The sequence below is a fragment of the Panthera uncia genome, chromosome A2, assembly GCF_023721935.1.
Source record: "Panthera uncia isolate 11264 chromosome A2, Puncia_PCG_1.0, whole genome shotgun sequence".
In the NCBI taxonomy this organism is placed as follows: domain Eukaryota; kingdom Metazoa; phylum Chordata; class Mammalia; order Carnivora; family Felidae; genus Panthera; species Panthera uncia.
The window spans coordinates 13,395,050-13,414,742 of record NC_064816.1 but is presented as its reverse complement, the minus strand read 5'-3'; the positions used below and the strand labels follow the sequence as shown (position 1 = coordinate 13,414,742).

At 47.8% G+C, this 19,693-nt stretch overlaps 2 protein-coding genes across 5 annotated transcripts in view; one reads left to right on the top strand and one right to left on the bottom strand.

The window, feature by feature from the left end:
• MAU2 (MAU2 sister chromatid cohesion factor) overlaps window positions 1-437 on the bottom strand; it is a 31,067-nt gene extending 30,630 nt beyond the window's left edge. For both annotated transcript variants that reach the window (XM_049642520.1, XM_049642522.1), the window contains exon 1: window positions 120-437. In XM_049642520.1, the coding sequence (XP_049498477.1) occupies window positions 120-395 (276 nt within the window). In that variant the 5' untranslated portion in view covers window positions 396-437. The remainder of the gene's footprint in view (window positions 1-119) is intronic.
• SUGP1 (SURP and G-patch domain containing 1) overlaps window positions 428-19,693 on the top strand; it is a 31,673-nt gene continuing 12,407 nt past the window's right edge. Inside the window, exons 1-7 of one of the 3 annotated variants that reach the window (XM_049642518.1) lie at window positions 428-784; window positions 2,878-3,052; window positions 7,149-7,249; window positions 8,729-8,929; window positions 11,040-11,151; window positions 11,480-11,580; window positions 12,468-12,591. In XM_049642518.1, the coding sequence (XP_049498475.1) occupies window positions 751-784; window positions 2,878-3,052; window positions 7,149-7,249; window positions 8,729-8,929; window positions 11,040-11,151; window positions 11,480-11,580; window positions 12,468-12,591 (848 nt within the window). In that variant the 5' untranslated portion in view covers window positions 428-750. Of the gene's footprint in view, window positions 785-2,877; window positions 3,053-7,148; window positions 7,250-8,728; window positions 8,930-11,027; window positions 11,152-11,479; window positions 11,581-12,467; window positions 12,592-19,693 lie in introns of all 3 variants that reach the window. The other 2 variants (XM_049642517.1, XM_049642519.1) reach the window with 2 other exon arrangements.

The following is a 19,693-nucleotide window of genomic DNA, read 5'->3' as shown; positions in this document are numbered from 1 at the left end:
TCGCGCCCCAGGTCCCCGAAGACGGGCCAGGAGGCCCCTGCCCGCCGGGGTCGCAGTCCGTCAGCCCAGGCCCCGAAAAGAGCCCGCGCCTCCTCCCTCGCGGCCGGGTCCGCGCTCACCGCCTTCTCCAGGTGGCTGCGCGCCTGCTCGCTGTTCTTGGTGTGGTGGTAGAGCACGGAACCGAGCTGCAAGTGCGTGCGGGCCTCGATGCGCTGAGGCGGCTTGAAGGGGAACACGGCCTGCAGGCAGTGCACACACAGGCGGATCTTGGGCGGGCTGGAAGTGCGGAAGTGCTCGGCGAAGCCCAGAAGCGCCAGGTACCACGACTCGGCTGCCTCCGCCTGCGCTGCCTGGGCCGCCGCCGCCTGAGCCGCCGCCGCTGCTTGAGCCGCCATTTCGGCCTCCACAACAACAAGCCGCCGCCACAGGGAGGCGGAAGCAGGAGCGCGGGGCGGGGCGGGGCGCTTCTCACGTCTCTCGCGAGAGCTGCCGCATAAAGCATTCTGGAACATGTAGTTTGTCTCTGGAGTGGCTGAGGCTCCGGGAAGGTGTGAGAAAAGGCGATGCCCTTTGGTCCGCGGGACTGAGACCAGAAATTGCCAATAGGCTGAGGTTTGCTTTCCTTGGGGAAAGGCTCCAGGTATCCACGGAGTGGCCGGGCTTGGTTGGCCGACACAGACTACATCTCCCGTCAGGCTATGCGCACTATAACTAGCCTTCTCAAGTGGAACCGGAGCATTGTGGGATTGGATGAGTCTCAAGATGGACAACCGGGATGTTGCAGGTAACAGCTCCCGCCTCCCCTCAAGCGTCCGCCTGGGTCCTCGGGGCTACGCGTCGCCGTTTCGTCGTCCCGTTGGGTTTACCCCGACCTATTAGCCCCTCGCCTCAGCCCCCAGGGCGTCCCGAAGCGGCGGCTTCTGCATCTTCCCGGTCTCCCGAGACCCCAGACCCAGTTGCTGCCCCCACCGCCTGGTTTGCTGAGGGCGCGGGTATTCCGTAAAGGCCGCCACTGGGGCAGTCCTGTGCTCTCTTTCCGAAATAATCGCCTTCAGAGCTGCTCAGAGCTCTGCTCCCCGAAACAGCGGCAACCTTGGGCTGTCCTGCGCCCCTTTCTTCGAGCAGCCGCCGTCTGGCCTGTGTCCGCTTTCTGGAAAAGCTGCTTTTCCGAACTACTCTAGGACTCCTTGTACACACTTACCTGGGTCTTTCGAGCCCCCACTTGAACACAAGGCTTACCTTTCCCTCTCTCCCAGACTGGCCGCGCCCCCCCCCCCAACCTCCGACTGGGGTGCATTCACCCATTCAGCGAATACTGTGTGCCAGGCACAATGCTAGGCGCTGGGGTTGCAGTGGTAACCAAAAAGGGCCCTGCCTTCCTGAAGATTACTTTCTACTGGGGCGTCAGACAGTGCACCAAGAGGAAATATTTACAGAGGTTATAATGATGTGAGAGAATTGAGGTGGAGGCTGCTGATACTAGGTAGTCAAGGAAGGTCTTTTTAAGCAGAAAGCATTTGAGATGAGAGGCTGCCAGCTATGGGAGTGCCTGGAGGGAAGCTTGTCGTTTTGAAGAATATCAAGAATGAAGTGGGGGGGGTACCTGGGTGGCTCAGCTGGTTGAGCGTCCGACTTCAGCTCAGGTCATGATCTCATGGTTCATGAGTTCAAGCCCCACATCGGGTTCTGCACTGACAGTGCAGAGCCTGCTTGGGATTCTCTCTCTCTCCCACTCCCCCCTCCCACCCCACTTGCTCTCTCTCTCTCTCTTTCTCTCAACATAAAATTAAAAAAAAAAAAAAAGAATGAAGTGGAAGTGAGGAGGGGAGTCATTTCTGAAAGTCAACTTTCAGAATTTGGATTTTATTCTGAGTCCCATGGGAAGCTTTTGAAGTGTCTTGTTCATTTCTACACTTAACACGGTCATCTGAAGACACCATTATCTTTTACTTGGAGCCAGTACACCTCCTTATTGGTCTCTTGCTGCCACCATGTACTCTCTCCAAGTAGTAGCCGTAATGACCTTAAAAATACTGTTTGTCAGCATAATACTCCCTTGTCACTTCCCAATGCCCTTTAAGTAAAACCTGGACTCCTACATTGGCCTCCCACCCCCATTCCTGTAACAGTCCACTCTGGCCACAGTGGGCCCTTGCTGGTCCTTGATTATACCAGGCTTCTTTTTGCCTTAGGCTTTTGCAACTTCTCCTTATTCTGCCAAGATAGTTCCCCATGTGGCTTTTCAGGAGGCTGGCTCTTTATCTTTCTGGTTTTAGCTTAAGAGGTCTTTGCTAACAGTTATTTTCTGGCTGCTCTAGCTGTATAGGTTGCTCTTCTATTATTCTTCCCACCTTTTTTTTTGTTTCTATCAGAGAGCTCTTAGGATTTTGTGGGTACTTTTTCATTGTAAGTCCATTGTCTTTTTACCCCAAGGTGAGATCCGCACGGGCAGAGACCCCTTCCCTAGTTGAGCAGAGCACCTGGTACATAACTCAGTTAAACATTCATGGAGTAAATAAAGAAACAGACGCTTAAATGTCTGTTGATGCAGGCAGCAGCAACTGGGCCGTTCCTGTAGCAGCTGCTGAACATGTTTGTAGAGCAATGATGATTTTTTTTTTTATGTTTATTCATTTTTGAAAGACAGAGGCAGAGCACAAGCAGGGGTGGGGCAGAGGGGCGGGGGGAGGACACAGAATCCGAAGCAGGCTCCAGGCTCCAGGCTCCAAGCTCCAAGCTGTCAGCACAGAGCCCCATGCGGGGCTCGAACTCACGAACCGTGAGATCATGACCTGAGCCGAAGTCGGATGCTCAACCAACTGAACCACCCAGGTGCCCCCTGCAATGATGATTTCTGATTTGCTTCTGTCTCCCCAGGGAAAGCTAACCGGTGGTTTGGGGTTGCACCTCCCAAGTCTGGAAAAATGAACATGAACATACTTCACCAGGAAGAGCTCATTGCTCAGAAGAAACGTGAAATTGAAGCCAAAATGGAGCAGAAAGCCAAGCAGAATCAGGTGGTCATCAGCCCTCAGCCCCCACATCCTGGCGAGTAAGTGCCCCTTGTGGCTGGATTGGGGTCTTAGAGGGTCACTGGCAGAAGTTTTTGTGTTCAAGATCAGTCAGGTTATACCTGCACCTGACCACAGCCTGATGATGCAAGGAGTGACACAGATGCTCTTTCAGGAGGCTCAGGTGGCAAGAGAGAAATGAGGGGTATGTGGGAGCTCAGAGATGGCCTGCCTGTATTCACCAGTTATTTAGTGCTGAGCAGCTGTGGGCTTGGGGCCAGAGATGTAGCACAGAGCAAAGACCCAAACTCCATCTCTTTCCTTATGGGACTCATGGTCTACTAATAAAGAGAGTGCCAGTTCTACCCCCAGAGCTGCCAGTGGGTAACATGAGGTAGTGTGTTCCCTGGTGCAGCGGCCACTGTAGGAGCCCAGAAGAGGCTCTTCTGTGTTCTCAGAGCCAGTCTGTTGAGGAAGTAGGGAAAGGCCTGTCTGGCAGAAGGCAGGAAGGGAAGAGAGCCCTTATGTGTCAGGTGGCTAAGCTGTTACACCAAAGGAATTGTTTCAGAGCCAAGCAGAGGGTAGATCAGGCAGCGTTCCCTCCTGCCTTTCCTGAGAAATGTTGAGGGCTCCCAAGAGTTTTGAGCAGGGGTGATGTGATCAGGATGACAGGATCTAAGAATTTCAGGCTGGAGATCGATAATCAGAGAGGCAGGCCCCTTCCTCTGGGGTGTGAAGCATGGAACATATTAAACCCTCTCCAGAGCTGGCCCAGCTCCCCTCCTACCTTTTCTAAGCATTTGTGGCATCTCCTTGAGGGCAGAACTTAGACCTTATTGTTTCTTTTTTTAAGTTGATTTATTTATTTTGAGAGAGCACGTGTGTGTATGAGCAGGGAGGGGCAGAGAGGGAGAGAGAGAATCCCACGCAGGCTCCGCGCTGCCAGTGCAGAGCCCAACATGGGGCTCCATCTCACAGTCTGTGAGACCATGAACTGAGCCGAAAGCAAGAGTTAGACGCTTAACCACCTGAGCCACCTATGCACCCCTAGACCATATTCTTATGGGAACCCAGAGTCTGGGGTCTCTGAGGCACTCATGAATGTGGAGACTAGATATGGAGTGATTTGTAAGTCAGTGGGCTTGTGGGCTCTTGCCCTAGAGTTATGGAAGGACTTGTACCAGGATGGGAAAGACCTGTAGGAATGCTTTCAAGAGATCCCAGAATCAGCTGGATCCCAACACCAGGATCAGACAGCTGAAGGGGAGCATCACGTGGGTGGGTGCATAATACAGGTAGCTTTGGAAATAAAGTTAATTTCTTTGTTGTAAAAGCATAGAACAACAAGTTTTAGAATTTCTCACTGAAGGGGTGCCTGGGTGGCTCAGTCGATTTAGCATCCAACTCTTGATTTCGGCTCAAATCGTGATCTCACGTTTTGTGAGTTTGAGCCCCGTGTCAGGCTCCACACTGACAGTGCAGAGCCTGCTTGGGATTCTCTCTCTCTGCCCCTCCCCTGCTTGCTTTCTATATTGCGCTCTCTCTCAAAATAAATAAATAAACATTTAAAAAACAATAGACTTTCTCACTGGAGAAATAAGAAGTATTCAAGTTGTTTCAAGACATCCACTTTGCTATAGTCCCCTCCCATGTCTTTGCTTTGTCTCACAAAGTTGTGATCAATTTTATTTGCCACTTCCCCCTCAACTTTTTAAAAGAAAAGCTTTTCCTTGCATTACAACTCTTTAGAACCATCGTAGTTTTTAAGGTTTATTCTTGAGATGTAATTAGTATGCCATAAAATTGATCTTTGAAATTGTACAATTTAGTGATTCTTTAGTATATTCACAGCATCATGCAGTCATCACTACTCTCTAGTTCTGGAACATTTGTATCACCCCAAAAGGAAACGCAGTGCCCATTTGCAGTTACTCCTTATTTCCCCAGCTCTTAATTTACTGTCTTTGTGGATTAAGCTATTGTAGACATTTCATATAACGTTTGGCGTTTTGTGTTGGCTTCTTTCACTGGACATAATGCTGTCAAGGTTCATCACTTTTTAGTATGCGTCAGGACGTCATTGCTTTTTATGGCCAAATAATATTCTGTTGTGTGGATGAAACATGTTTTGTTTATCTGTTCTTTAAGAGCCAGCATTAAAAAAAATTTTTTTTTTAATGTTTATTCATTTTTGAAAGAAAGAGACAGCACAAGCAGGGGTGGGGCAGAGAGGGGGGTACACAGAATCTGAAGCAGGCTTCAGGCTCTGAGCTGTCAGCACAGAGCCCGATGCGGGGCTTGAGCCCACGAACCACAAGATCATGACCTGAGCCGAAGTTGGACACTTAACCAACTGAGCCACCCAGGCACCCCTAAGAGCCAACATTTTTAACGGCATAATATCCCTTACCATCTGTTAATAAGTGGGATTCATTTGCTGTCTTGCTGCTGCCCTGAGGTGTTTCTTGCCTTTCACTGTCCCCACTTTCTTTCCCTCCCTCTTGAGGGAGGTAACAGTATGAGCACAAGGGCTGCCAGAGGCCCTGCTTGTTTAATGCTAAAGCTAGTTATCTGCAGATCCTCCTTTGTGTTAAAAAAAAAAAAAAAAAAAAAAAAAAAAAAATTATACAGAGTAGATATTCTGGAAAGTAAAGGAGAGGAAAACGAGGCAAAACCAAAATCAGTCATAACCCTGCAACCCACAGACAGTGCTGGTTGCATTTTGATGGATTTTTCTAATAATTTTTAACTCAAATACTTGTGTTTTTAAATTCAAATATTTTTTGATATAAATAGGGCCATACTATAGTTGTTTCATATCCTGCTTTTTTTGTTTTTCACTTAATGTGCTTTATTGCTTTGTTTCTAAAATTTTAGCTTTTCAGGGTTCCTTCATCTGCAGCCCTATGGAAGTCTTATAATTTATTTAACCAGTGCTTTTTGTGATGAGGGTGTTTCCATTTTTAGTTCATTATAACATTTCTAGAAGAATAAAACTTAATTTTAAAGGAAAAAGGCCTGATCTATGGGCTCAATAAGCTCTTACCAATTATTGGATGGAGTAAGGTAGGGCCTTGAAAGCAGTATATACAAGGAATTTCTGAGATTTGGGCAAGATTGTATGTTACAGCAGAAAATGGAAGAATAGGATATATACTATGATTGTAGCCTTATTTCCTTCTATTTCAAAGAAAAATACCGAAGAGTCAACAGTGGCTGTTCTGAGGGGAAAAGACTTTCGTATTTTTCCCTTTGATTTCTATTTCTATATGTTCCTGATTGCTCCATAATAAACATCTATTGCTTTTATCAGCAGGGAAAATGGATTTGAATTTAAATATTTTTTTGAGGGAGGGACAGAGAGAGGGAGAGGGAGAGGGAGGGAGACATGGAATCTGAAGCAGGCTCCAGGCTCTGAGCTGTCAGCACAGCCCGAGGTGGGGCTCAAACTCACGGACTGTAAGATCATGACCCGAGCTGAAGTCGGAAGCTTAACCAGCTGAGCCACCCAGGCGCCCCAAGATTTGAATTAAACATTTGGGTCCCTGGGTTTGCTTTAGTGCTGACTTGTTGAAAATACGTGTTTAAATATACTTTTGGCAAACAAAAAAGAGTGTAAAAATAATAAGAGTATAATATTCCCCTTTAGTTATTCCACCAAGAGATTGCTTTGGGTGTTGTGCTGTGCACCTGTGATACCCACAGAAGCTCTGGCTGGCCCAGGCCCAGAACTGCAGTCACACATGGACGCAGACACACAGGCCCTGCCTTAGAAATCTCTGTTGTCTGGCAGGAGAGACAGACATAGGAGCCAATAAGCAGCCCAGCTAATTAGTTGACAAGTACGACAGGTGCTGTGCAGGAGGATCAGGTGCTTTTAAGCTGTTTTGTTGGAGATACCGTTTGCACCTGTAGGGTCAATATTGCAGGTAGAGATAACATCAATATAGGTAGTATTGCCTTGACCAGAATAAGAGTGTTCCATCTTACAATGAAGGCTGCTCTCAGTAGTTCCCAGACATTTTTGGGAGCAGGTTTTGGGTCCCATTAGGTGAGCATGCTGTGGGGGAACGGGCGAGGCAGGCCCCTGCCTTTCCTCTTGTGGCTCACTTTCTTTGTCCTCTGTCTCGGGTCTAGAATTGCGAACGCACACAACTCTTCTGTTTCCAACAAGTTTGCTAATGATGGCAGCTTCCTGCAGCAGTTTCTGAAGTTGCAGAAGGCACAAACTAGCACAGGTGAGTGCGGTCTCCCCCATCCTGTGTCTCCCCCTGCTGGGGCTCACTCTGCCAGCTCTTTCCCCTTGGGGGTCCCTGGGCGTCTCAGAAACGGCAGGTCCCACCTCAGACTTCCTCCTCTCATCCCGCATTCATTGAGGACTTTCATTCTTCTCATTCCTACAGTAAATGCCCAGGGGGAGAGCATAAACCCAGCCTTCAAAGTGCTTGCCCCATAGGAACAGAAACAAATAAGCCAGGTTTCAGTCGGCGGGGGTGGGGGGCCCTGACTAAACATGGCCCAGGTGTTGGGGAATGTCATTGAAAAGATGTGCCTGTGAGCTGGATCCTGGCACTCCAGAGGCTTCTCAGTCTCTCCCCTATACTTGAAATGTGGGGCTTCCTTGTCTTCCCTGCTCCCAGAGGCTACTCTAAGCACATAGCCTTGAGATAGGATGTGGTATTGAGAACACCTGCATGGTATATGTGACTGAACCCATTTAAGGCCTTTTTTTTTTTTTTTTTTTTTTTTTAATACAAACCTTCAAGATTTGGTGGGTGGGTGTGGGGATCCATTCATTTTGCTGCCACCTAAGACAAGCCTCATGTAAGTTTCTGTTGCTTATTACAGTTGTTACCCACCAACCTGGAGTGGCCTGCCTCTTTCTTTGGTCTTTCCTTGCCCTCTGAGTTCAAGGACCAATTTCAGATTATACCAGGGAAGCTCCCTGAAGGGTTATAAACCCAACACCAGGACTGTGGGGCCGCAGTGTGGTTTAGAGCAGCAGCTCAGATGTGAGGGATGGGACCCTTATCCATTGGGGGAGGGGGGGCACCTGGCCCACAGGAGCTCCATGAGACATGTGAGGTATGAGAATCCCTTGCTGTAGGGAGCCCACCCATGTCTGTGGTTGTGCAATTTACTGGTCAGCTTACTTTTAATGTAAGAACGTTTCTGACCAAACAAAACACCATCAATCTTTGTCAGGTTTTCTAGGAGACAGCTGAAAAAATTAACCTAAAGCCAAATTCACTCACAGAGAGGGAGGAAAGACTGTATCGGTCCTTCACCGCAGGCCCTCAGGCCAGGAGTTGTGTTTGAAAAGCCCTGAATAGGCTGTCATCAGCTTGCCACTGACAATGAGAGGAAGTGGTTATAAGCCAGGTGTGGGGATTCAGGTCTTATCCAGAAGAGCTGGCACATCCCTGGGCTTTGAGTGCAGGTGTTAGGGAGGCTTCTGCCAGAGCTGCTGCCTGCAGAGCTCAGCCTATTTTCTTCAGGCTGGGTGACCGTGACAAGTCGTTCCTCTCTGAGCCTTAGTGTCCTCTTCTATGAAATGAAGATGGCGTCCTCAATGAGCTCCCACCCCCTACCAGTTGCCATGCTGGAAGCCAAGGACCCAGCCCCATTTAATGCATTTGTGGCATACGTTTAGGTGGGAAGACAGGGAATTGTGCACCACAGACCTTGAGCATGAGTATCTTTCCTTCCATCCCAAGATGCCCCACCCAGCATGCCCAGTGCCCCTACTCGAGTACTCCCCCGCACCGGCAAGAGGCCTCCTCTCATCAGCAGCCCACCAGGCCAGGTGAAGAACTACGTGCATGCCAAGCAGCTACCTGTGGCCAGCCGCCCAAGCGTCTTCCAGTCTCCTGATGAGGATGAGGAGGAAGACTACGAGCAGTGGCTAGAGATCAAAGGTGAGGTGCGGGGGCTGCCACCTTCCTTCCAGTACTGCTCCTCCAGTTCCGTGGGTGCGACCCACAGCCAGCGAAGAAAGTGTGGCTGGGGGTGGGGGGCCTCCAGGCTGAGCTGAGGGCCAGAGTGGGGCCCTCCATGGTTAGGGGGAATGAAGCAAGAACGTGGGAAGAAGTGAGAGGGAAGTGTGGAGGTGCTCTAGACTGTGGACTTTGTCTTGGGAGCCATAGGAACCATCCTCCGCTCATGTAGGCTGGTCTCCAACCAGGGCAGGGGCATTCTCCGAGGAGCACTTGCTTGTGTCTGTCCTTGTCCAACATGAGAGGAGGAGCTTCCATGGCTCCCTAGCCTGGGTGCACTTTCTGAGCCCTCTTAGAACCAGAGGTGCTTCTTCCCATTGTGGATTATTGTGCTTACCAGTTTGGGCCAGAGGTACAGGCCCACGTGTTGGAGGGCATGTTCTCCTGCCCTGGGGAAGGATGATCATTTTTCTTGGGAAGCCAGTCCACGCCCTGTTGTGTAGGAGGGTGGAGGGTGGTGGCAGCAGAGCTCCTACTGTGTCTAACTACATCCACATTCAGAATAAGGCCTCAGTACCATCTGAGCCATAAGGATGCCTGCACCACCTCTGCCCCAGACTGGTTGGTGCAGTCATATCACCCTGACAGTGAGGACAGATTGAAGTAACTATATAGTTATGCTGTGATAGCCTTTAGACTTGTTACCCTGGATGAGGGTGCTGGCTTCTGGCCATGCATCTGAGTAGGTCAGTGGCCAACCTCGCACCATAGAGTATCTCTCAGGATGGAGCCAGGGAGGGTGCTTTTCCTGAGGCATCCTAGCGGCTCTGACAGTGCTCTGATGGGAAGTGCTGCTTCACAAGAGGCAGTGTCTCAAGGTCCTTGAGGCCTATTATGGCCTGCTGTTGATGCGGCCCCAGAAAAGCACCTGTGCCTATAAATGGCAAGCAGGTCATCACCAGGCACTCAGGAAGAGCGTAAGGCTGGGGGAAAGGTGGGTACAGAATGTCCCTGTGACCTCTTAAGGATCCTCCTCAAGCCATAGGTCCCTGACCTCTATCCCTCAGTTTCTTGGCAGCTGAAGCAACAAAGGGAATAAGATTGGCTGCAGGTTCAGTGTCTAGCCCTCTTGCCAAGAGCAGTGAACATTGCTAGGCACTGGCAGTGAGAGATTTCTCCTGGGAGTTCTCATAAAAGGGACGTGAGCGTAAATGGGCTGACAGATGCCTCATGAACAGGCCAGCAATAAGATACAAAGGCAAGTTCCACGTGGATCAAAGGCGGGGAGGCTAATACAAATATTAAGAAATATTTTTATAGCTCTGTTCACTGAAAAGGCCCTGAGGTAATGATTAAGCCTGTTGCAGTGAGCGCCTCTGGCACCCAGATGGTGGTCTGGAAACACACTTTCTCCCTCGTGGAAACCAGGACTTCTTGGAGAAATGGCTGGCTCTAGGTTTGGTCAGGAAGTGTATGAGATGATCCTGGAGCACCCTATCCCAGCAGATAGCGAGAAGGCCGTCAGAGACTCCTGGGGTCAGGCCCAAAGACCTCAGGAGCCAGCTTGAAGAGGCTCTACCAGCCAAGAGGGGACAATTGAGCTTCTGCGATGACATTAATTGCAATGGATTGAAACCCACCTGATACATTTAAAGCAATGGATTGAAACTCTTGATGTGTTTAAGTCAGAGTTTGTAAAGATACTTTAAAAAGGTTTTGTCATCTTTGGTGACAGGAAACAAATTTGTTAAACTGAACACTGGTAAATAAAAGAATTAAGCATTTCAGAAAAAAGGGGGAGACTGGCTATGTTTTCTGATGTCTCCCTCCCAGTTTGGGGATCGGCTTGGTCTCTGGGAGGCTCACACCCTTCTCTCCCACCCAGTGTCTCTCACAAAGATTGTTTAGACTGACACCCCCCTCATCACAGTGCTATGTGCTTGGACCCAGGACACCCGACAACCTCCCGCATTTCACCCTCTTCTCCCCCACCCCTCTGTCGTTGTGGTCCATAGAGAGAGTGTGCCTGTTGACTGTGAGGTGTGTGAGTTGAACCCCAGTACTGACAGCCTCCTTAAAGTTTCACCCCCAGAGGGAGCCGAGACTCGGAAAGTGATAGAGAAATTGGCCCGCTTTGTGGCAGAAGGAGGCCCCGAGTTAGAAAAAGTAGCTATGGAGAACTACAAGGATAACCCGGCGTTTTCGTAAGTATTTCTGGGAGGGGAAGGCCACCACTACTTAATGTTCTTGTCACACAGTAATGTGTATTCTTGTAGAACCCTACTGGTTACTAAGGCTGGTCGGGGCTGGGTGCTTGCTCGCACGGGCCAGATGCTGTTCCGAGTTTCTGAGTGCTTTCTAACTCATGTCGGAGGTTGCAGGGGCTCCAGTGTGGTGCAGAGACTTAGTCTTGGGCCCCATCAAGGTGTCTCTGCTCACCAGCTTGCTTTGCACAACATTCTTCAGAAGCTAATTGGGTCACCCCATCCCCACTGCTCATCTTCCTCTCTGTTTTGCAAAACTTCTCTCCAGGTTTTTGCATGATAAGAATAGCAGGGAATTCCTCTACTACAGAAAGAAGGTGGCTGAGATAAGAAAGGAAGCGCAGAAGTTGCAGGCAGCCTTTCAGAAAGGTAAGTGGGTGGAGGATGTGGGAGGTTCTGGGGAGGTGTGTGGACAAAGCACACCCCATGTGAAATCGGGGTTCCTGGAGGCTTGCCGTACATGGGGTGGTGCCAATGGCCCAGTTCTGTGCCCTCTCAGGTGGCCAGGGCATTGCCTTCCCCACCAGTGGTCTGAGGTGGGAAAGAGTCTGAGGGCCAAAGTCAAGGTCATTATTATGTTTTGGAGCTCAGCTCTGTGTTTTTAAAGGGGGTAGGAGGGAGGAGTGCTTACTTGTTGGTTCTTGGTCATTTAAGTATAAATGAGCTCCTGCCTGTCTGGCACGGAAGACCTAGAGATAAATGTAGTGCCTGACACTTGGGGAGGGAGGCAGTGAGCTTCTGGTGGAATGAGTATCAGGGGAGGGGGAGATGCTAGCTGGTCTCCAGCTGTCAAGAAGTAAAAGCCCAGTCAGATTATGGTAAGTGGCAGGGGCATCGATGTTTAGGCCAAACACAGGCCACAGAGGTAGGTACGTTTTTTTTTTTTTGTCACCTAAGGCCCTCTGCCCTGACCTCCCCAGGAAAGGAGGGCCAGGCCCACTCCCTTGTGAGACCTGGATGGGCAACCCCTGGGAGAAAGACTGAGGTGGGGCTCCCATATCCCCTCTGGCCTGGATCCAGACCTTCACTCACATTCTGTTCTGTGATCTGTGGGGCGGGAAGGGGCAGGGTGCGGGGTGGGATGTTGTAATATTAACTCTGGTATTTGGTCCCAGTGTAGTAATCTGATTCCCATTTGCCTGTTTTTCTTTGCATTGTTCCTAAAATAAACCCCTCTTGTTGCCCATGGGGTTCTTAGCAGAAATTAGGCTGTTGGGTGTGGTGAGTTGAGCTCAGTACTGACAGCCTGCTTAAAGTTTCACCCCCAGAGGATGAAGAGGCCAAGAACCTTGCAGAAAAGTTGGCCAGGTTCATAGCAGACGGGGGTCCAGAAGTGGAAACCATCGCTCTCCAGAACAACCGCGAGAACCAGGCATTCAGGTAAGGGGGGTACTAAATGGGAGGTGACCCATCCATACACGTTGATCACAGCACCCCCTCCACCCCCCAACCCCCATGGGCTCAACGTGCCAGAGCCCCACGGTCAGAAGGTGGCAGGGTTGGGTCCAGTAACTCTGACCCTTGAACCCAGCTCTGCCACCCCATGGTCAACTACTTGTCAGAGCTCAAATCATCTCTGAGGCAGGTGTGCAGGGCCTTTGGGGTCTTCCATTTTCCACGTGCCTTATAGAGAAAGTCTCTGGTGCTTGCTAGGCTCCCTTTGTTACAGAGATGGCAGCCCTAGGCTAAGAGTAAGCCAGGCTCTTGGGCAGAGAGCCAGGCTCTTCCCGTTTTTGACTTTGTACTTTTATAGGATCAGACGTTGACAGTGAAGGAATGTGAGGAAAGTGGGAATGTGGTGCCTTAGGCTGTGTGAAGCGGGAACCCTCAGCCTGTGTGCAGGCTCCACGGAAGGTGTGGGACAAGCAGCTTGACTTCCCTGCTGTCTCCAGCCACGCAGCCACATCCCATCCCCTCAGGCTGGGTCTGTGTGTACCTGTGCATTCTTTGGGTGGGTTCTGCAATTCCTCCTTTCTAGGGGAGGTTCCTTGGCGGCAGGTTGTTGGAGTGGGGGGGTTGGGAAGTCACTGCTGCTAGGTAGGGACCAGCAGGGGCTTATGGGGTGGATGCTGAACTCAGTGTGGAGGTGTTGCACCCATGAGGATGTTTTTGGCCATAAATAACATAGGTTCCAACTCAGAAAGTGAAGAGATATGATGGCATGTGTAACAAAATGTCCAGGAGCAACAGTCTGGGCTAGTTGATTTAGTGGCTGGGCACTCAGGACAAAGGAAGCAGGAGTGAAGCAGCAGACATGCAGGTACTGTGCCGTAGCAGTTGGGAGTGCAGGTGAGTGTCTGCGTGCGGTGCAGGTGGGCCTTGGAGCCAAGCAGGGCTCACGTGTTCACTGAGCACCTTTGGAAGGTCCACATAGAGCGTGACGGGGTGAACTGTGCCTCCAAGGTCACTGGCCACAGTTGTGGAGGGTGCCTAGACACGCCGGGCCAAAGCACACCGGCAGAGGAGGAACATCAGGAAGTGGGGCTGATAGAACCTTGCAGGCTAGTGGAGGGGAGGGCCATGGCTCAGTTACTCGGTGGACCAGAGCATGGAGAAGGCTGCTGGGGAGTTCACGTATCCCTGCATGCTGTACCTGGGCCGTGGTACCCTCGTGGGGGCCGTGGGGTGTTTGGGTCTGGAGTTCAAGAGAGCGGTCTGCCTAGCCTAAAGACCCACCTGAGATCTCCTGACATTATTGTGATACCAGCTGTCACTCTGCACCCCCCAAACCAGCATTGACTTAATAGTCTACTTAAAAGTCTCTGTACCCTTTTTTGTTTTTTAAGCCTCATTTACCTAAGGAGGTTTATTTAAGAAAGATACTTAGTTTACCATCGCTCATCATAAGTAGAGCTGACCGTGAGAATCTACAGCAGGCAAAGTGAGCAAGGTTGTGGATTTCTGTCAAGGCTGCAAGCCCAAGCTCTCTCCTTGGTCAGAGGGGTCCAGGGCCCGGCAGCACTGGCCAGACCTTTCCTCTTGGGTCAGAACTGACAGATGCCCTCAGCGCATGCAGCTCTGGTTTCTCTGTGCTTCATTGGTGTTTGCCCAACTCGTTGGGTTTTACTGTGGTGGAGGCCAGAGGGAAGAAGGGGGCACCAGGGCAAGGGCAGAACCTAGAGTGCCCAGTGGGGAAGTAGCTGAAGGTGAGCAGTGTGATCTGTTTAATCTTTGCATGGAATCAAGTGTGAGGCATCTTCTTTCACCTCCAAATCTAACAGGAGCAGCTCATGTATTTGCCTCTCCTGGCCCTTCCCTGCCCTCCTGATTCCTCGTGTGGGCCAGGCACACACCAGCAAGCTCTGTGTTGTGGGAAACATATCTGTAACAACTGCTCATCTATAAAGAAGCTGGAAACAACCATTCCTTTGACCAGTCATGCCACTTCTGAGATGCTGCCCCAGAAATAATGTTAAGTACATTCTCATCCATAGTCTTAAAAAATGAGTAACACGTTAACGTCCAGCCTCAGTGGGCTAAATTCTTAATAACTGCATCTCCTCAGTGGAATCGCGGCCATCAGAAGGCACGTGGGTGAAGGTTGTAGCAGCGAGCACAGCATCCACCACAAGCCATGTGCCACTCTAACCTGTCACCCAGGTGAGCCACGTTGTTCTTTTCAAAGCCCTGATACTGGCCTCTCCCAAGGGAGGAAATAGGCAAGGAGACCAGTGGGAGGATGTGCTTTCACTACCACTCCATGCCGTTTTAACAGGAAAGCCTTATGTGTCAAGTTAAAAAATCTTTTAAATCAGAATATAGAGGGGCGCCTGGGTGGCTGAGTCTGTTAAGCGTCCGACTTTGGCTCGGGTCATGATCTCACGGTTCGTAGGTTCGAGCCCTGCATTGGGGCTGACAGGTCAGAGCCTGGAGCTTGCTTGCTTCAGATTGTGTGTCTTTCTCTCTTTGCCCCTCCCCAACTCATGCTCTTTCTCAGTCTCAAAAATAAATAAACATTAAAAAAAAAAAAAAACATAGAAAATAGAATCACGGCACCATTCAGATAAATCTATAGTGAGAAGAAAGACTGGAACGAAAGACACCAACATGTTAAGTTTGATTAACCGAGGGGCAGGTTCGCTCCTACCCAAGGGAATCTTTGCTATACAATCCCCTGCACTCTTGACTGGAGCCCAGGTCAAATGGCGGCTGTTAACTCTACCATCACCACAGACAGACCCACAGGGAGCTCTTGGATGCTGCCTCTGGGGGCAACTTGGAGGAGACTCAGTGCAAACCAGCAGCTGAGGCCAAGTTGGGGCCTGTGAGCCTAGAGAAAACCTACCCTGTCAGGAGCTTCCCACCTGCACCAGTAAGCAAATCCCACAGGTCAGCTTTTCTTAGAGGAACCAAATAGCTTTAAATCTATATCATAGCCTTTCTGGTGCCAAGCATCTTTTTGAAATCCAGCCAGCTGTTCCTTCTGAAAAAGTATTTGCTTTTGTCTCTTAATTTTTTTTAAGATGTCATTGTTTTAGAGTATCTTTAGGTTCACAACAAAATTGAAGGGAAGGCACGGAGATTTCTCATATGCTCCTGCACATGCACGGCTTCCCCTCTTATCAACATTTCCCGCCAGAGTTATCTGTTTATTTATTTTTATTATTTTATTTATTTTGAGAGAGAAAGAGACCATGCGTGTTGGGAAGGGACTGAGAGAGAGGAAGAAAGAGAATCCCAAGCAGGCTCTGTGCTTTTGGCACTGAGCCCGACGCGGGGCTCAATCTCACAAACTTTGAGGCCATCTGAGCTGAAATCAAGAGTCGGACGTTCAACCAACTGAGTAACCCAGGTGCCCCTGGAGTAGTACATTTCTTACGATTGACAAACCTGTATTGATATAATCACCCAAAGTCCATAGTCTCCATTAGGGTTCACTCTTGGTGTTATACATTCTGTGAATTTAGACAAATGTACAATGACCTGTATCCGTCATTATGGTGTCATACAGAGTATTTTCATTGCCCTGATATCAGCCATGTTCCGCCTATTTATCCCCTCTTCCTCCTGGCAACCACTAATCTTTTTACTGACTCCATAGTTTGTCCTTTTCAAAATGTTATATAATTGGAGTTGTATAGTATGTAGTCTTTTCAGATAGTCTTCTTTTACTTAGTAACATGCATTTAAGATTTAGTCCTCTGTGGTTTTGTATGGCTTGACAGTTCATTTCCTTTTACCACTGAGTAATATTCCACTGTCTGGATGTACCACAGTTTGTTTGTCCATTCAGCTACTGCAGGACATCTTGGTTGCTTCCAAGTTTTGGTAATTGTGAAGAACGCTGCTGTAAACGTCTGTGTGCGGGTTTTTGGGTGGATGTAAGTTTTCAACTCTTGGGTAAATACCAAGAAACGTGATTGCTAGAGTGTATGGTATGTTTGATTTTGTGGGAAACTGCCAAACTGTCTTCCAGAGTGGCTGTATCGTTTGCATTTTTCCCAGCAGTGAGTGAGAGTTCCTGTTGCTCCACATGCTTGCCAACATTTGATGTTCCCAGTGTTTTGGATTTAGGCCGTTCTAATAATGTGTAGTGGTCTCTGAGTGTTTTTTAATTTGCATTTCCCTGATGACCTAGGATGCAGAACATCTTTTCATATGCTTATTTGCCCTCTGTATATGTCCTTTGGTGAAGTGTCTGTTAAAATTATTGGTCCGTTTTTTTTAACTGGGTTGTTTTCTTACTGGGTTTTTTTTTTTAATGTTTATTTTTGGGGCGCCTGGGTGGCTTAGTCGGTTGAGCGTCTGACTTTGGCTCAGGTCATGATCTCACAGTTCGTGGGTTCAAGCCCTGTGTCGGGCTCTGTGCTGACAGCTCGGAGCCTGGAGCCTGTTTCGGATTCTGTCTCCCTCCCTCTCTGCCCCTCTCCAGCTTGCGCTCTGTCTCTCAAAAATAAACATTTAAAAAAAAAAAATGCTTAGTTTTGAGTGAGAGCACAGGCAGGGGAGGGGCAACGAGAGAAAGGGAGACACAGAAAACGAAGCAGGCGTCAAGCTCTGAGCTTTCAGTGCAAAGCCCAATGCGGAACTCGAACTCACAAACTGAGATCGTGATCTGAGCCAAAGTTGGATGCTTAACCAACTGAGGTACCCGAGCGCCCCAGTTTTCTTATTGTGAGTTGTAAGAGTTCTTTATATAATTTGTCTCATAGTCCTTTATCGGATGTGTCTTTTGCGAGTATTGTCTCCCAGTCAGTGGTGTATCTTCTCTTGATAACTGTCTTTTGCAGAGCAGAAGTTTTAATGAAGTCCAGCTTATGAATTTCTTTCATGATTATGACTTTAGCATATTTAAAAAGTCATTGCCATCCATGAGGTCATCTAGGTTTTTGCCTATATTATCTTCTAGGGGTTTTATAGCCTTACATCATAAGTCTATGATCCATTTTTAGTTAATTTTTGTGAAGGGTAAGAGGTCTGTGTCTAGATGCATTTTGTTTTGGGTTTTTTTTTTTTTTTTTTTGCATGTGGATGTCCAATTCCTCAGTATCATTTGTTGAAAAGAATATCATTGCCTCATTGGACTGTCTTTGCTCCTTTGTCAAAGATCAGTTGACCATGTTTATATGGGTTTATTTCTGGGCCCTTCTTCATCTGTTCTGTTGATCTATTTGTCTGTTATTTCATTGATACCACACTGCCTTGATATGACAGTAAGCCTTTAGGTCTGGTAGTGTCAGTTTTCCAACTTTGTTCTTGTTACAATATTGTGTTGGATATTCTGGGTCTTTTGTCTCCATGTAAGCTTTAGAATCAATTTGTCAATACCTACAAAATAACTTGTTGGGATTTGGACTCAGATTGCATCGAACCTATCAATCAAATTGGAAAGAACTAATATTTTGACGATATTGAGTCAAGGAATATGTCTCCACTTATTTAGTTCTTGGAATTCATTCTTCAGAGTTTTCTAGTTTTCATCATATATAATTTGTACATATTTTGTAGACTTACACCTAAGTACTTCATTTTTTTGTGTATTAATGTAAATGGTATTGTGCTTTTAATTTCAAATCCACTTGTTCATTGCTGGTGTATAGGAAAGCACCAGCTTTGTATATTAACCTTGTATCCTGCAGCCTTATTACAATTACTTATTCTTGGAGTTTTAAAATTTTTTTCTCTTAGAGGAAAAAAAAAATTTTTTTTTAATGTTTATATTTGAGAGAGAGTGTGTATGCACACACGAGCGGGAAAGGTGCAGAGTGAGAGGGAGAGACAGAATCCCAAGCAGGCTCCACTCTGTCATCACAGAACCCTATGTGGGGCTCAGTCCCACGAATCGTGAGATCATGACCCGCGCCAAAATCTAGAGTCGGATGCCCAACCAACTGAGCCACTCAGGTACCCAGAGAGAGAATCTTAAACGGGATCCGTGCTTAGTGCAGAGCCCAGTGAGACTCAATCCCATGACCCTGGGATCATGTCCTGAACCAAAATCAGGTGTCAGACGATTAACTGAGTGAGCCAGCCAGACTGTCCAGTTCCAACAGTTTTTTAATCTGTTTTTTCTACACAGATGATGTTACTTGAAAATCGTTTTATTTCTTCTTTCTCAGTTGGTATATCTGCTGTTCGCATTAGCTAAGACTTCTGGTACAGTGTTGAAAACATTGGGGTGGGATATTCTGGCCTTGTTCCTAAGTAGGGAAACTTCTAGTTTCTCACTATTAAGTATGATGCTAGCTATAGGTTTTTTGTAGACACTCTTTATCAAATTGAGAAAGTTCTCTTATGTTTCTAGTTTACTGAGTGTTTTTATCACTAATGGGTGTTGGGTTTGGTCAGAGGCTTTTTCTGCAGCTGTTGATATGATCATGTTAAGCCAGCTTTGCATGCCTGGAATAAATCCCACTTGGTTGTGATGTGTACTTTTTTAAAAATTTTCAAAAATTTTTCATTTGAGATACGGCTGACACATAATACCTAGTTTTAGGCGTCCAATATAGTCATTTGACAATTATATGCATTACAAAATGGTCACTGCGAGAGGTGTAGTTACCATGTGTTACCACACAAAGTTATTACAATGTTATTGACTATATTTCTTATGCTGTATTTTTCACCCCCCTTGACTTATAACTAGAAGTTTGTATCTCTTCATCATTTTCACCTATTTCGCCTGTCCCCCCCACCCCCCTGTAATTCTTACACATTTGTAGATTCAGTCTGCTAATATTTGGTTGAGGATTTTTATATCTGTGTTCATTAGAGATATTGATCTGTAGTTTTCTTACAAAATCTTTGGTTTTGGTATTAGGGTAATTGGATAAGTTAAGTATTCTCTGTTTCTGTCCTGTGAAAGGGATTGTAGAGAATTGATATAATTTCTTCCTTAAATGTTTGGTATTTTCGTCAGTGAACTGCTCTAGGTCTGGTGCTTTCTGTTTTTGAAAGGTTCTTACTCAATTTCTTTTCTTTTCTTTTTTTAAAAGATTTTATTTTTAATCCCTACGCCCAACGTGGGGCTTGAACTCACAAC